Source organism: Ammospiza nelsoni, chromosome 7 (assembly GCF_027579445.1).
Source record: "Ammospiza nelsoni isolate bAmmNel1 chromosome 7, bAmmNel1.pri, whole genome shotgun sequence".
NCBI classification, from domain to species: Eukaryota; Metazoa; Chordata; class Aves; order Passeriformes; family Passerellidae; genus Ammospiza; species Ammospiza nelsoni.
The window spans coordinates 28414056-28429385 of record NC_080639.1 but is presented as its reverse complement, the minus strand read 5'-3'; the positions used below and the strand labels follow the sequence as shown (position 1 = coordinate 28429385).

The 15330-nt window shown below is 45.3% G+C and overlaps 1 protein-coding gene across 1 annotated transcript in view; it reads left to right on the top strand.

Moving 5' to 3' along the window:
- Positions 1–3532: 3532 nt before the first annotated feature.
- Positions 3533–15330, top strand: part of TFCP2L1 (transcription factor CP2 like 1) — a 35521-nt gene continuing 23723 nt past the window's right edge. Inside the window, exons 1-2 of the mRNA XM_059476009.1 lie at positions 3533–3669; positions 7871–8022. Coding sequence (XP_059331992.1) covers positions 3608–3669; positions 7871–8022 — 214 coding nt within the window. The 5' untranslated portion in view covers positions 3533–3607. The remainder of the gene's footprint in view (positions 3670–7870; positions 8023–15330) is intronic.

Genomic DNA, 15330 nt, shown 5'->3' with positions numbered 1-15330 from the left:
CTGTCAGTATAATGCACACTTTCAAGACCTCATTCATTCTTAGTTTTTCCAGTTCAGTGTCCTCCTTCTTGGCTGTTATACCATCACTGCATTCATAGTCCTGGTGGTAGCCACTGCCCAGAGCTTCTGCTCAGCAGAGGGCAATGGGAACCCATCTGGGCTGGTTTCCATCTGAAAAGTGGGCCAGCATGGAATAGATGAGAAGAACTTGAGGGTCAGTACCTGTGAAAGCCTGTACTTGCCACTGGAAGCAGTCCCAAACCCCGTCAAAGCCAAAGCAATGTTTTTTTTCTAATTTAAAGCAATAAGGGCTGTGTAAAAGCTGCTCCTTTCTTCATTCATAATATTGCTGTTGATTAAAACCTCAGGTTTGGAGTCCTCTCTATTTTCTGGTGCCTTCAGTATTTTCCAGGGAAAGTTGAGCAAATTTAGTCAGTCATAGCCCAGTCACATTTCTTGGTTATCTTGGAGAGCCTCCTTCAATATTACTCCCCCAAGGATCCCCAAGCCAAAGGCTGGAAACCTGTGAGCTAAAGTACACAGAGAGGAAACACAAAGGCACATGCTGACTATTTTTCATAAGAGCATATTCAGTGCTTGGGCGACCATCTCAATAAGTCTCTGCAGCTCATTTCAGATACCTGCAGTCCATCCAGATTCCATGGTCTGTGCATCAGGAGGGAGGTGGAGTAATCCCTGAATAACTGGTTGTTTTTGGGAGCTGTTGGGTACCCTATAATGTTCACCCTTGATCCTTTAAGTTTATCGGGGGCTTGTGAACACAAAATTGCTAAACTGATATAGAACATCCTGTTAGACTTCCCAGAAGCAACTCAGATATTTGTGATGGAAGTCATAAAGGTATGGAGATGTTCTGTTTCTTTTCAGTTTCATGCAAGTGAAGTGTTTCAATCCCTTTACAGACCTGTAGCCATCTCTACAGTGTTACAATGCTCAAGTCCATTTAGACCCTTGGCTAATGGGAACATTGTTCTTCCAGAGCAGAAAAGGAACTGAATATGTGAATATCTCAGTCACTTCATTGCAAATTCTGCTAGTTTGGTTCCAGGTGTTGAAAAGCTGATCAAAACCTCTCGACTCTCCAGTGAAGCAGATGAAAGATGTTTCCCACTCAGTGCTTAGCTAAAGAGACTGCAACGAACAGTGAAGCAGCAAAATGAACTTTTGGACTGAACTCACTGGCACACTACTTGAGTTTCCAGGTACAAAGATCCACAGAAAAAGACACTTGTTTTTTTAAATACCTTTTTTCAACACAAAAAGTATCCCAAGGTCCCTTCATAGCATTACCTCAAGTAGAAAAATCCATCAAACAAAATATTCAATCAATCTCTTTTAATCATATGATCAAAGTATTTTACCATGGCAAATTGAACAAGCATCTAAAACGGGAGATGAAAAGCAATCAGCACAGCAAGGAAATTACTTTAATCTGGGAGGAAGTAGGAGAGTACATGGAAGTTTGGGTGACAAAGCCGTGGTGGACAAGACTTCTTCAGTGAGGGGTTGTGTTAAGATAAGAGGAAGAGCAGATGCTGGAGCCCCACAGATAGAGGGGCAGAGGATGATTTGGCCTATGTGATGTGGTGGGTTCTGAAGGCCAGGAGAAGGTATTTGATGTTGTGGCATAAACTTCCACACAGGGGGAAGAGCAGCAGTTAGACCAGAAAATGGCTGAGATTTCTTTCAGGAGAGGTAGACAAAGAACAAAGTGTTTCTTCATCAGATTTGGCTTAGAAAGGAATGGGAAGGACGGGAATGTTTAGAAGACAGAGCTGCTGCCAGAGTCTCTGTAAAATTAATTAGTAGACTTTATTTTCTACATTTATCAACAGGCTGGAGAGGAAATGAGTGGAATAATTTTAAAGTAATTTTCATTCCAACATATGTATTTTCTAGAAGGATAGTAAAGAAAACATATCACACCAGACTTGATGGAGTCCTTTGTTTCACACAGTGTGGCAAGTTACTTTTACATTGGACTTCATATTTCCCCAGTAGGTGCAGCTAACTACTTCAACTGTGGAAGGATATTTACTATTTAGAGAAGTCCTTGGACAGCTCTGCAAACTTTGCCTTGTTTCTCTGTCCAAGAGCTATATATAGTCTTTGCTTAATCAAGGTCTCAGATATTGTGTGAGCAGAGCTAAATATTTTCGAGAGTATATAAAAGATAACTCCAGCCATTTTGCTTTGCTAGAGCCAGTGTTTGTCTAAATTTGTAGCGACCGAGGGTACTGTAAAGGCTCATTGATTCGTGCAATTTTTTACTCTGAAATTAACAAGCAGATATAAAAAATGCATCCTAAAAACTTTTAGACTCATAACATCTCTGTAAAGCTGCTTAGTTGTTTTTCAGGCTACCTTGTTCTTTATCTCAAGATACGAAACACCAATGACCATCATTATATTGCATCTGACTCTATTGGGCTTGACCTAACTATGATCTATAAATCCTATCACAATATCAATATTCTATAATCATGGCAGGAGAATAGAAAATTCATCTATCTGAAAAAACTCACCTGACAGTGAACTCTGACAGCCAGTGCTGACAAGTACCCTGAGGGAAGTGCCTTTTTCTCAGCTGAAATTTGACCAGGAACCTCAGGGGTAGGAAGCCCCCTCCTGAAAAATTGACTGAAAGATTTAGTTTAGTGACTCAGAGTAACTAAGGATCTGTTCCCATTTCTGCTGGTGGACAGACAGTATGAAATGACTAAACAGGGAATCCCTCTCCCCTGTTGTTCCATCCTGTCCAAACTACCAGACCAGAGAAGGACTGGTAGGACATGAAGGTGCCCTGAGAGCAGGGACTTAGGAAAATGACAGCTATGGGCAGCTTTGTGGGTGAGGATCGGGATCTGCAATTTGACATGGAAAAGAAACAGACTTCTCTGTATTGTGTGGGGGAGCTGAGGTAGAAAGTACAGGAGTGTTTCCAATGGGATAGGGGTGAGTTCAGTCTCTGACACTGTTCTCTTCATCCACCTCCTCTGGCAAACTTTGCCTCTTGCTCTCCCAGTTGGAAAACACCCCCTGACACAAAGGTCGCATTAACCTGAGGCACAGGGCAGAGTAAGAGACAGCACAGGCCTAAAGCCATCAGCTGTCGTTCATTTAAAGAAAACAGGGACCTCCGAGGAGCCTGAGCAGCACTTTCACACTGCTGTAGGATGGAGTGGCCCGGTTTAAATCACAGCCCAGAGCCCAGGCGGCAGCCCCAGCACAGCGGGTATCGCCCTGGGCCGCCCTCGGGCTGCCATGCCCGTCCCGCCCCGGCCCCCCAGGACCCTCACACCCCGCTCCGCGCCAGGCCCGTCCCTCGGGGCCGGCGCTCCGCCCCGGGGCTGCGCGGCCCGTGCCCGCCGGGGGCCGGGGCTGGCGCTGGGGCGGGCCGGGGGAGGGCTCGCCGGGCTGCGGCGCCCCGGCCCGGCCAACCCGCGCCCGCCGGGGCTGGGCCATAAAAGCGCTGGGAGGCGGCGGAGCCGCAGCTCCAGTTGGCGGCAGGAGTGTCGGGCACCCGTGGGGCGGGCAGGGCGGCCGCCGCTCCGCAGCGCAGGGACCGCCGCCGGCCGCCCCCAAGATGTTGTTTTGGCACACGCAGCCGGAGCATTACAACCAGCACTCGACCGGCAGTTACCTGCGGTGAGTTCCGGGCGGCGGCAGCCCTGGTACCGGGTGCGTGTTCGGTCGGGTGCCCCCGTCCCGCGGCCGCCCGCCGCCTTCCCTCCCGGTGCCCCGCCGCGCCGCTCCCTCTGCCCAAGAGACCGTTTTCCTTTTTTTGCTTTCTCTTTTCCCTTCTTTATTTTTTAGCGCCTGGTTAGGCAGCTCTCTGCAGCGTTGCTTTCTTGCTTGTGCCGGGTTCCCTCCTCTCCGGGCTGGGGTAGCGCGGCTCCGAGGGAGGAGGTGCGGCGGCGGCGGAGCGCTGTCAGAGGTCTGAGGAAAACGCCTGCTGGCAAATTGAGAAGGCACCCACTTTTCTTGGGATGGGATTTCTTTCTCTGCGTTTTAGGACGATGTGTGAAAAGCGCAGAATTTCACTTTCTGAACTTGCCTAAACCAGCTTTTTCCTGCCTCCGCACAGTTGCGTTTAATTAAATGTGCCTAATTTAAGTACAAGGGCTGCTAAACAATAGTCTGTGACATGTGTAGCACAAACCCGTGTTTCCTCCCTCCAAACGATGTCAAAGCAGGCAACTTTGGGAGTTCCCCTTTTGCTGGGTGCTTGTGAATTCTTTGCCTTCTGAAGATGTAAAGCCCAGCCGTCAGCTGGTGGCGATTGCCGGAGTGGGATTTTGCTGAATTGTGGCAGTGGAGAGCCTGGCTGTGGCTCAAGAACCCTGAGTTTCCGATGTACCCCCAAATAACCCCTCTTGAGAGAGCATTGAGTTTGTCTGGGGAAGCACTTCGAATGCAGATAATGCTTCTCTTTCAGGGAGACACGCTATCTTGACTATTCCTGCTGCCTATCAGTATACTTGCAAAGGAATTTTATTTTGGACTAAATAATAATTCCCTGTTATCCAATTATACAATATTGGGAGATTCTTGCCTTCTGGCAGCTTTTCCGTTTCTTCGTACAAGATTCTTCATCTCCTCTCTATGTTAATAACTCAGTTTCACAACATGTGTGTGGCAAAAATCTTGTTCTCTCTTGCTTTGCACTTGCAAATCTGATTAATTTAGGACAGTGAAAATGGTACTAGCAGAGAAGCATCAGCATATTCTCCATTAGAGAGTGTTTACGGTGGTCAGGCTGCTGCAGTAACTCCATGGATTTGCAGCAGGAGTGCTAGAAGATCATCAGGTCTGGGTCAGGCTTTACTCCACAATTTAAATTCCGTTTAATGGGCCAGAAAACATATTAGCTTATTTTTGTTGGCTTGATGCTAGCTGGGGGATAAAGGATACCTGTTCTGTCAGGAACGCTGTTGGTATGGAGGTGACCTGTTGGTGTTTTAGGAACAAACTTCAGCTTTAATGAGTACCTGTCTGTGTTAAGTGGTACGTTTGATTTGGGATTAAAATCCTTATAGCCACTTTGATGGCAACAATGCCCTCAGATGTTTCAGGGGAGGTTGTTTGAACAAAACCCTTGTTTTTTTTTTTTTATGTAGAGATGGCTAATTCTGGCCAATTCACTTTCCATGAGAATGTGTCAGGACATGCATTTCTAACAGGGGCATTTTTTCTGCTGAGCAATGCCCTTCTGAAGGCTTTCCATACCACCTTGTAGTGACTACAAGAAACTGAAATAGTACAATATTTGAAATTGCTGTAAGAAAAGTTTGTATAAGTTATATTTTGCAGAGATCGAGAGCTTTCTGTGTATTTGAGACATTCGTGTAAGTTCTGCTGTACTTCAGTGGTATTTGTAGCTGGAGCAAGATAATGCTACAGAAAAATTCTTACAAGTTTTCATTCATTTTTTATGAAAACGCAGTACATGTTTTACCCTCTGTTCTGTTAACTTTCTCTCCTTCTAGTTATGCAAATTAATTGTTATTTAAATTCAGAACTGTAAATCTGTAGCATAACGGTGAAAATTGGGATAGTTTTAAGGAGTTCAACGTTTCTTTTTCTTTTTAAGGATAGGAACTGTTGCGAAAGCCTGATTTTCCCTAAACTTGATTTGCAGCTCTTGAGTGAAGAGTTGAATAAGTGTTGTGATGGCTTATATGCTTATAACTTAAAAATTCTTTTGACCTCATTCTAAGTTCCAAACACTTACAATAAGGTCGAACTCTTAAAAAGGTCTTGACCCAAAGCAGTTATAGCACAGGCCATTAGTTTAAATGCTCTAGGAGTAAAAATGTGATTAACTTGTGTGGCTTTGTTCGAGCTTAAATATGGTGAAGCTTTCCAGAAAGCAAGTCATGGATTCCTCCATGCTTGCAGAATTCAGTGATCAGACAGCTGGCAGGTGTAGGGGTACAGAGAACCTGATGTGAAATATGGTATTTAAATTTTGACTTCCCCTTGCGTAAATTTCTCAACTGTTTCAGGTGAGTGTATGTACAAATTCCTCACCCCAACAGTTAAACCCAGGCCAGATTCTGTGCTCTGTTTCTGCCAGACTGCAGGAGTTTTTGTGCTGGAGTTTTTGACCTGTTCTCATCTGCAAAGCCACAGGCATTCAGAGAGCATTGTGCAGAGCGGGTTAGGAGCAAATGTTGGCATCCTCAGGAGCAAATGTTGGCATCCTCAGGAGCAAATGTTGGCATCCTCAGGAGCAAATGTTGGCATCCAGGCTGGGTGAGATGACTCCGGAGCAGTATCAGATCCTGCATGTGTGTGGAGCAATGCTATCTATTTCAGAAATCTACTGCAGGCATTTCTGTCACTTCATTGCTGTAGTAAATCATCACTAAGGAAAAAAAAAAGCCTCTCTGTGGCAGCAGTTAGGCAAGAGCTGTGATTATGTCAGTAATGCCAGGAAGCAAATGGGGCTGGATGCCTTCGAGTCCCTGATAATACTGGGGGCGTGGGGTTGGACGAGAGAATGGAAACAGAGATGGGTGTTTCTTTTCTTCTGTCTGCATCTGAAATGGCACAATTTGCTTTCTGGCATTGTTTTCTATTAAACAGGAGTACCTGTGTTTGAACCAGGCACTTGAGCAGTTTACTCTGAACTGCTGCACCGTTTCACTGATGACCTAGGTAGCCTTCAAGGTTGTGAGTGCTATAAGTGGATCATTAACTGAACCGGCAAGGAAAAAATTCTTAATGCCCTTTCAGGTTGTGTGCCTGTACGTGCTGGATGGTTTTTCTTGGTGCATTTTGTGTATGGGGTTGTCAAAAGGAGCAGAGCTACAGCCTGTGTAAAGAGAATCTGGAAGAAACAGAGGAGAAGAAAAATCACTTGTTCTGAATTGTCACCATGTTCAGTATAATCCTCCTAATTTGGAAGGGTATTAATGTTTTAAGCAGGTGAACACAGTGATCAGCAATGTTAGTGGCATGGAAAGGCTAATGTGGTTCTTTAGTGTCAGATAGGCTGAGATAAGGATGCTTATTCCTGACATCTCATTTTGTACTAATCAACTCATCATTTGTTGAGCTCTCAGCCTTGCTAATACCAGTTCTGCTTGGGGATTAGTGTGGGTTGGGATCAGCCTGGGACTAAAGCAGCAGGCAGGTCACTATCAGCATTTTGTAAAGAAGTGGGAGCTGGGGCTGTGTGCAGGTCCTAGTGAAGCTGCTCCCACACATGTGTGTGTGCATTTACAAAGGTAGCCCAGTGCTGACTTAAGAGCTGTGTGATTCCTTGGGACCAGGTTTACTAGAATGCAAGGAGATACTATGAATAAATTAATCCAGCTGTTCATGCCATCATTTACCTGAATATCTCCTTTGTACACCAGAGTTGTGTCTGCTTCCCACCCATGGCTGCTACTTGAAGACATTTTACTGATCTGACTTTTGCCTGTCAAAGTGCCCTTTCTTGCCTTTTTTTTTTTTTTCTGAAAGGCTTTTGTCTGAGAACCTGAGAACTCTTAATCAAGTATGTCCACAAGGATGAAGGATCTATTTTGATATAGTTTTTCCTTGTCAAGAAGACTGCTTAACTGAAAAGTGAATCTGATTTATTTCTTAAAAACTTGCATTAATTCTCAGGCATACTCTGTTTTGCCAGCGCTACGTTCTTTTGCATGCAGTGCTGATATCTTAGATGCAGAAGTTGCCTGGTTATGTTGAACAGGCCAAACTCTTCCTCTTTTAGCCATTTTAACCCGGTGTTTCTCCAGAGACCATCCTGTTATCTCAGATCATGAGAAGCAGATGCAGATTGAGGCTAGGATAGCCCATAAACTCCTTCTGACTGTGTGTAACTTGTGCGTTGCAGAGATGTGCTTGCGCTGCCCATCTTCAAGCAGGAGGAGCCGCAGCTGTCTCCTGAGAACGATGCCAAGCTGCCCCCCTTTCAGTACGTCCTCTGCACAGCCACCTCCCCCGCCGTGAAACTGCACGAGGAGACTCTGACCTACCTCAACCAAGGTAGGGTCTGCAGTACACTGAAGGAGAGGATGTTTCCTGGGAACAGTTCATGAGATGTGATCCCATAATTTGCCTTACCAGGAGGGCAGCGGGATGGGAAAAGAGGGGTAGAAGTGGGGAGGGGGGTGGAGGAAAGGAGAAATATTTAATTTTCCACATTTATGTACCAGATTATCAACTATTTTAAAATAAAGAAATACCACTGATTAACTGTTGGCTTAAGGCAGTGTTACAGCATGCACAGTTCCCTGTGGCAAAATACTGGCTTGATCTCAGACACCTTAAGCTGCAGTCTCCTGCCTTCATATCACAAGGCCAGTTTGATGATGGACTGGGGAGGGCTCGTACCACTGCAAGTCCCCTGGCACTGCTGGAGGGCATAGCCAGGGAATGATTTAGCAGGTATCCAAGGGCTGCTCTGAGATCTGGGCAGTGACATCTCTCCAACAGGCTGCTGGTGGCTCTGCTCAGTGTCTGACTTGACAAGTTGCCGGGGTTCGGTGCGGCAAGGTCCTCTATAGCTGACCTCACAGACTGGTTCATACTCCTGGATAAACACTTTGTTTCTCTGTGTTCATTTCTTTTCCCCCCTTTGGCAGCATTTGTGCAGACACATCTGTGGTTGGTGTTTGGCTGTTGCTTTGTGGCACCTCCTGTGAGTGGGTCTTGAGGGGATCAGACCTCTCCATGCACAGATTATGCTAAAACACGTTTTCACTCAGTTTCTGCCAGGCTGTAAAAAAGACCTTCCTGGATAGATTTCTCTTAATGCTGGTAGAAATCAGAGCCCTGACCTCCCTTGGTCTCTGAGCTCAGGTGCAGCTGGCTGCTGGATCTGTGTTGACAGCTGGTAGACCCATAGAACCCCCACAGAAAGATCAGGCTTTACCCAAGGAACGAGGTATTTCCTGTCATGTAAGCTGGCACTGTTCTGTCTCTCAGGATCAAAAGATGCTTGGGATATGTGACTCTGTCATCTAAACACAGCAGATCCCAGGAGGTTATAATGGGACATATCAATTGAGAGATTGAGATCAGTCTTCCTATGAAACGCAATTCTTTCCTATTGGAATAAAAGATTTTTTAAAATGAAAATCTGTTGACAGCCAAATATTTTAGCATACTTGAAGCAGTGCCTACTTTTTTACCTTGGCAGGGAAAAAGTTAGACAACTCTTAATGCAATACCGTGAGTTTTTTAAAAAACTGCATGACTGGAGCAATCCATGTTTTCCTTTGTAAAGTGAGACTGTTACTGCCTTTTATATAGACCATGTTGTGTTAGGCTTTGTCCTGCTTACTATTGCAAGGAGTTGTCTACTGTTACATCTTGACAGTGCTTCCTGCTTTGTTGTCATTTCTTGGACATCATCTATCTTTCACCCCTTGAGGTGGGATGTGTATTTGCAGAATACAGAAGAGCATGAATGTGGGCAGGCCTGGAGGAGCAAAGCAGGGATGGGGCTGGCAGGAGCTGTGCAGAGGGGCTGAACTGGGCTGTCTAGTTTCTGTTAGTGGGCTATTGGTGAGAACATTGCCATGGGTTAAAAAGGGGTGAGGATTAAAAGGCTCTGTCAGAAAATGAATCCCCTTAGTAGAGTTATGTTCTATGAGCTTGAGGAGGTGTGTGAAGGGGACCTTGAGGCAGCTGAAGTTTCCGGAACCAATGCTTGTGGCATGGGAGAAGAACTAGCTGACTACAAAGCACTGTGACCCAGCTGCAGTGCCACATCTCATGAAGCAATTCAGGACCATTCCTTGTACCTTAAGACCTTGTGCTGGCTGTAAGCAAAGGAATACCTCTTGCACCTTAACCTCCCTCTGTGTTTATCATGGATTGGCCAAGCACTGTTACATAAGACTTCCCTTCTTGAGTGTTGTGATGGATTACTTTAGCAAATGGGTAACTTCATTAATGAATGTCCCTCTGCCCTGCCTGTGTGTCAGTAATGGCTGGCTTGTAGTAAGGTAGGTACAAAGACAGTGGCTGTCCCAGCAGCCCCAACAAAGCAATTCACATCCAGTGTGGTTGCTTTCTCAAACTGTGAGTAAGGGCTTTGGGGTTTTCTGCGTGCCAGGTGATTCTTGCTGTTCAAATGTTCCTTCTCAGCTTTAGCTCTTCACCACTCAGTTATGACCTTTTGTCACTGTGAAGCAGCTCTGCTTCCTGCCCTGGAACACATTCTCCACACGTGACAGGTTCCAGTGGTGGTGGGTGGGCCAGCTCAGGAATGTCCATATGCAGAAGTGCATGGAAGAAAGCTCTGACCGACCTGACCTATGGGCTGTGGAAAGCTGGAAGTACTGGGTAGCAAACTGAAGGCCATGTTGAGTAGCAGAGATGGAAGAGGAATCAGTGGAGAATTCCATGTGGGGTCTGAAAAGACTAGGAAGGAGGACTGTCCTGTGGCTTTGTTTGTGTGCAGGTGGGAGAGGGCTCCAGACTTGTGAAGCATAATGGCTTCTCTTGAGCCTTGCTTCTTGCAGGATAGACCTAGAGGGATGGTCAGTGGTGTTGAGGAGGAAGAGATCTTTGGTCTGGACTCTCCCCAAGGAGGGAGGCCGAGAGGACTGGAAACCAGAGTGCAGTGTTTGCACAAAGGGGCAGGGGAAGGATTTGTGAGGGAGCATAACGAAGTGAGCTTAGCTGTTAAGTTGACTTGGGGACATTCAGCAGTGGCAGAGTCCCAAGTTTGTCTGCTCCGGTTTGAAACCATGAGTGCTCTCTGGCCACAACTCTAGAACCAGCCTGTAAATGAGGTAACTAGAGTCAGATCTGTAGCTTGGTTTCCAAAGACTGACTCATTACACTTGTCAGTCCCAATCTCTTTCCTCTCCTGCCTTCCCACATTCCTTGGGAGACTGGAGCCAAATTGAACTCAGTATTAGTTTGTTGATCCTTAGGGCAGTTCCTTCATTAAGAGGTCTTTACTGGATCTCAGGAGGATTACTCATCTGATGGGACAAAGTACAGGCTTATTAGTAAGGTGTCTCAATACCACTCCACCTTCAGTCCATGAGACTGGTAAAGGTGCTGTCCTTGCACTGGAAGCTGCTGCTGGCATTTCTCCTTTGGTCGGGGATCACATCTGTCAACAGAACTACATTGTCCAGAAGTCTGCAGCACAAACATCCTAACGTTTCTGGAACTAGCCTGCCTTTTAGCACTGTTTCAGTGTCTCTTGTGGATAGGGATTTTCAAGCAAACAATCAACCAGCAACCATATTACAAACCACTGCTTCAGCAAGATGGCTTGATTCAGTGCATATTCCATGGTCATATGGGGTGTGGTTTCACCATGGCTGGCTGAAACCAGTTTCAAACACGGACAGAATTGGGTGCAACGAAAGGTGGTTCCAGAAATTGCCGCAGAAGGAATGTGGAGGAAACAAGCACTGTGTACAGTAGATCTGAATGCTAATAAAGTTGAGGAATAAAGTCATTATTGTGAAAAACAAAATGTCAAAAATCACAAAAACCTGAAAGTCATTGCCCAGGGGAATCAGCTTGTAGTGCCAGAACCACGTGTGGACTGTGAGCTGTTCAAGTCATGATTTTATTTCATGACCAGTGTTGGGCTGGCTCAGAACTTCAGATGATAATTACTTCAAATAGAGGGAGGCTAAGTTTGGTGGCAGAAGGTCACTGAGAGCTGTGTGAGAGATCCAGCCCAGAGTCCCAGAGGTATTTCACAGTAACTTTGCCGTCATCTGCCTGTAAAGTTTCCTTGGGCTCCATTCAGCTCTCCCGATCTGCAGTGTGTGACTTGTGGTTCTTGGCTCTGCAAAGACTTTAGTGTACAGCTGGCTAGGGTTTGGAAGGCTGGACACCCCTGCATTATAGTGTCTACCAGGAGTCAGCCTTAGTGCCAGTCCTACATAGTTCAGAAGACAAACAAGCCAAAAACCCAGGCCATGAGGGAAGCCCAGTAATATCTGAGAGAACTTGTGATTTTGGGAGTGTTGCTGTAGAGGTGCATTAGCAAATGATGCCTCATAAACCTCATGATGGACTTGAGTCTGGGTCACACCTAAACAAAAGCCCAAATTTCACCCCCAGGGTGCCAAGGCATATATCCGGGTTCAAGATATGTGTGCATAAATTGATACATTTTAAATGGTGCTGCATTTAAATCTGTTAGGTGTTGTCCTGCCTCAGCTCAACTGCAGATGTGCTCAGGTTACTTCTCCAAAGAAAGGTGCAGGAAGCACTGGGCAAGAGGATACTTTGGAGTAGATGCCTGATTGTTTGAGTAGGAGATGAAATTGCTTACGGCAGGAGGAAGAAGAGAACCTTTGCCTCCTTTAAAAAGTCTAAAGCTCAAATTTGGTTGCTTAATCTACAGCAAGAGAACCCAGTTTTAAACACTGAGCTTTACAGTAAATGAAAAAAGCTGTTTTATATTGACGTTAACTCCTACGTAATTGAGTTTTTATGGGGTCGCAACTGCCTGGATGTTTAGACTTTTCCTGGAATGGTTCTTTACTTGCCTAAATGTAGTATAGAGAAAGCTGAGTGACCAGCTCTGGCTGGGTGTGCTTCTGGTTTAATTATAGCTCTGTTTATGGGGATATTTTTGCTTTGTCCCGTGCTAGGACTACCTCTTTTCCTAACAGTGACTGCCATCACTGAGCAGGCCCTGGGCGTGTGTAGGAGCTCTGCTGCTGGTGGCTTCTCCCATGTGGACAAACATTCCACCGTTGCCTGAGATCACAGGCACAACTGTGGCTTTGTGCCATTGAGACTGTGAGTACCAGGTGCTCCTGGTTCCTGCCCACCCACCCATGCATCCTTTTTCCTAATTGTTATGGGATGCTGTACTGCTCCTTGACCCATTTCCACTCTGTTCTGGGGTTTGGATGGCTTAAAAAACGAAACGGCTAACAATGCTAATTTGTCTTTCCCATTTCTGAAAGTGGCTTTTGGTGTTTTTGGTTCTTGTGGTGCACTTAATCTTTGGAGAAGGAATTTGTCTCCTGCCTGACTTTGAAGACAGCTCTGAGTAGGTTCTGGTGTCTCAGCTGAAGCCATTAATTGTGCTAGAAGCAATTTCCCCATATGTTTGGCAGCTCTGTCTTCACTTGGCAGCCCAGGATAAACAACCCTGTCTCCAAACCACACCATCCCAAAGCTCACCATGAATCTTGCTTCAGATGACAGGGCACCTCTGTGTAAGTAGAGCATCTGACTTCTGTTGTCCCGAGGAAGCTAGAATCTCAGTTGTCTTTTAACCAAGAGGCTGTTTTCCATTCTTTTTGTAATCCTTTCTTCTGTTGCTAACATCTGGATGAAATTCAAACGGGATTGTGAGCTTGCTGGATTGTAGCCTGTGCACAAATCCTACTGGAAGCCCCTAGACTGCATTTTGTTCCCCCATAAATCTTCAATATCTGTGAAAAAAGGGAGTGCTCAGAAGTTCCTCAGAGTGGAGTAAGAAGTATGAAAATATTGGGAAGATTTTTGCCTGATATTCCATATTTCCACATGATTTTTTTACTTTACCTCATTATCCATATCTATTTGAGATTCCTTTAATTATGACAAAGAATTTTTTGCCTCTGATTTTACAGGATTTGATGTTTGTGTGAATATTACTGTCAATGTGAGGTGATATAGAAGTTTTCCAATTAGCCTCCTCTAATTTGTGCCCTAAAAGTTCACATTTTAGGTAGTAGTAAGAAGCTTGAGAAATACTGTAGGTTTGACCTGATTAGCTGTTTTTGTAGGAATAATATACATTTTAATAACAGACCATACTTTTTTTTACCATAAGACGTAGGGGGATAAAAAGCGCCTTTTTCTTTTTTTTTTTTTCCTCCTATTTGCTTCCTATGAAGCATTTATTATGTGTCCCTGAAACTCGACAGCAAGCAGTGAAATTCCTCCTGTCCCAGCTTGGTGCCACGTTTGTGTGGAAGGTACATTCAGCTTTGATCCCATCCCCTTCCCTGCCCTGTGGTGGCAGCCTGATTGAGCAGCCGTGGGTGGAAGTGGGACTGGCTTCTCCCAGTTTCCTATTGCAGAAATGTGGTGGAGGAAGGGACTTAACCTGGGGGCATCTGAGGGAGCTGCTAGGTGGGGTCAGGAGTCATCCTCAGCTCCTCTGCATCCCTCGTCAGCACCCTCACCCAGGACCATTCATTTTAGTTATCTGAAACTCAAGTAAATATTACACACAAAGCTACTCCTTCAAAGCTATAAAACCTGTTGTCCAAATTGACTTAAAACAGGTTGAAACCAGAAAAAGCCTGTATTTTTTACTTACACAGAGAGGGTTGAAGTTTTCTGAGCTGGACAGATGTGACTAAGATAATCCTGGGTGTTTCAAGTACATGCTAAAGAAGTGGAAATACAGGAAGAAATGATTTTCACAGGGTAGGTATTTTTTCAGCCTTCCACTGGAGGTCCATAATTTTTTCACTTTGTATTAAATTTGTATTAAAAATCAAAGTTTATAACATGGTTTAGCTAAGGTGAGATCAAGTGGAAGTCTAGGCAAAAGAAGCCCAAGTACACACAGTGAAGTTAGCAGCTAGAAGAGTTTTTGTGTCCACTGGCTTGTTTTGTGTCCTTGATTCAAAGTGAGACTTTGGGGATTTAAATGCACCTCCCTCTCTTGAGTGGAAACCATTGTAAATGAGGAGTGTTTCTGTTAGTGCCTGTTAGCTATGAAGTGTCACCACTGTAAAATAGACTGTCTTCAAAAGTCTGTGGAGAGTAGGACTCAGAAAAATGTTCATATAGTAAATGAGCAGTGAAATTTTCCTGCAGCGAACTTGGCTCCCAGGCAGCTCTTTGGCTTTCCCACAAGAAAGAGGTAGGGAAGTAGAAAAAGGGGGCAAGAAAAACCCCCTTGAGTTGGGGGCACATTGTAAAAGGAGGAAAAACATAAAAGGGACATAATGAGGGTGAAGCTCTGTGGTGTGGTGGTAGAATTAGGAGTTGAATTGCTGTGCCGTGTTCCTGCAGCACTACTGCCCTGATGGTAGGGGCAAGCAGAGCAGGAATCCTCAGTGTTGAACTCCTGGGTACCAAAACATGGTGGAGCTAAGGGAGCTTTGTGCAAGGGGAGAGGCAGGAGGCAGGTGAAGGCCCAGACTGTCAGTGCTAAAGCAAGGCGTGTGGAAATTGTGGTTCTGATGGCCACAGTACAAGCAAATTCAGAAGGAGACCACACAAAAGAGTTAATGAGCATTGGTCATGGCTGGGCAGCTCAATGTAGATGCAATCTGGACTCTGAATACCAGAAGCTGAGAAGATATGGCAAGGAAGAAAAGGCTGGCTTTATTGACCCTGCTCCATCTCTGG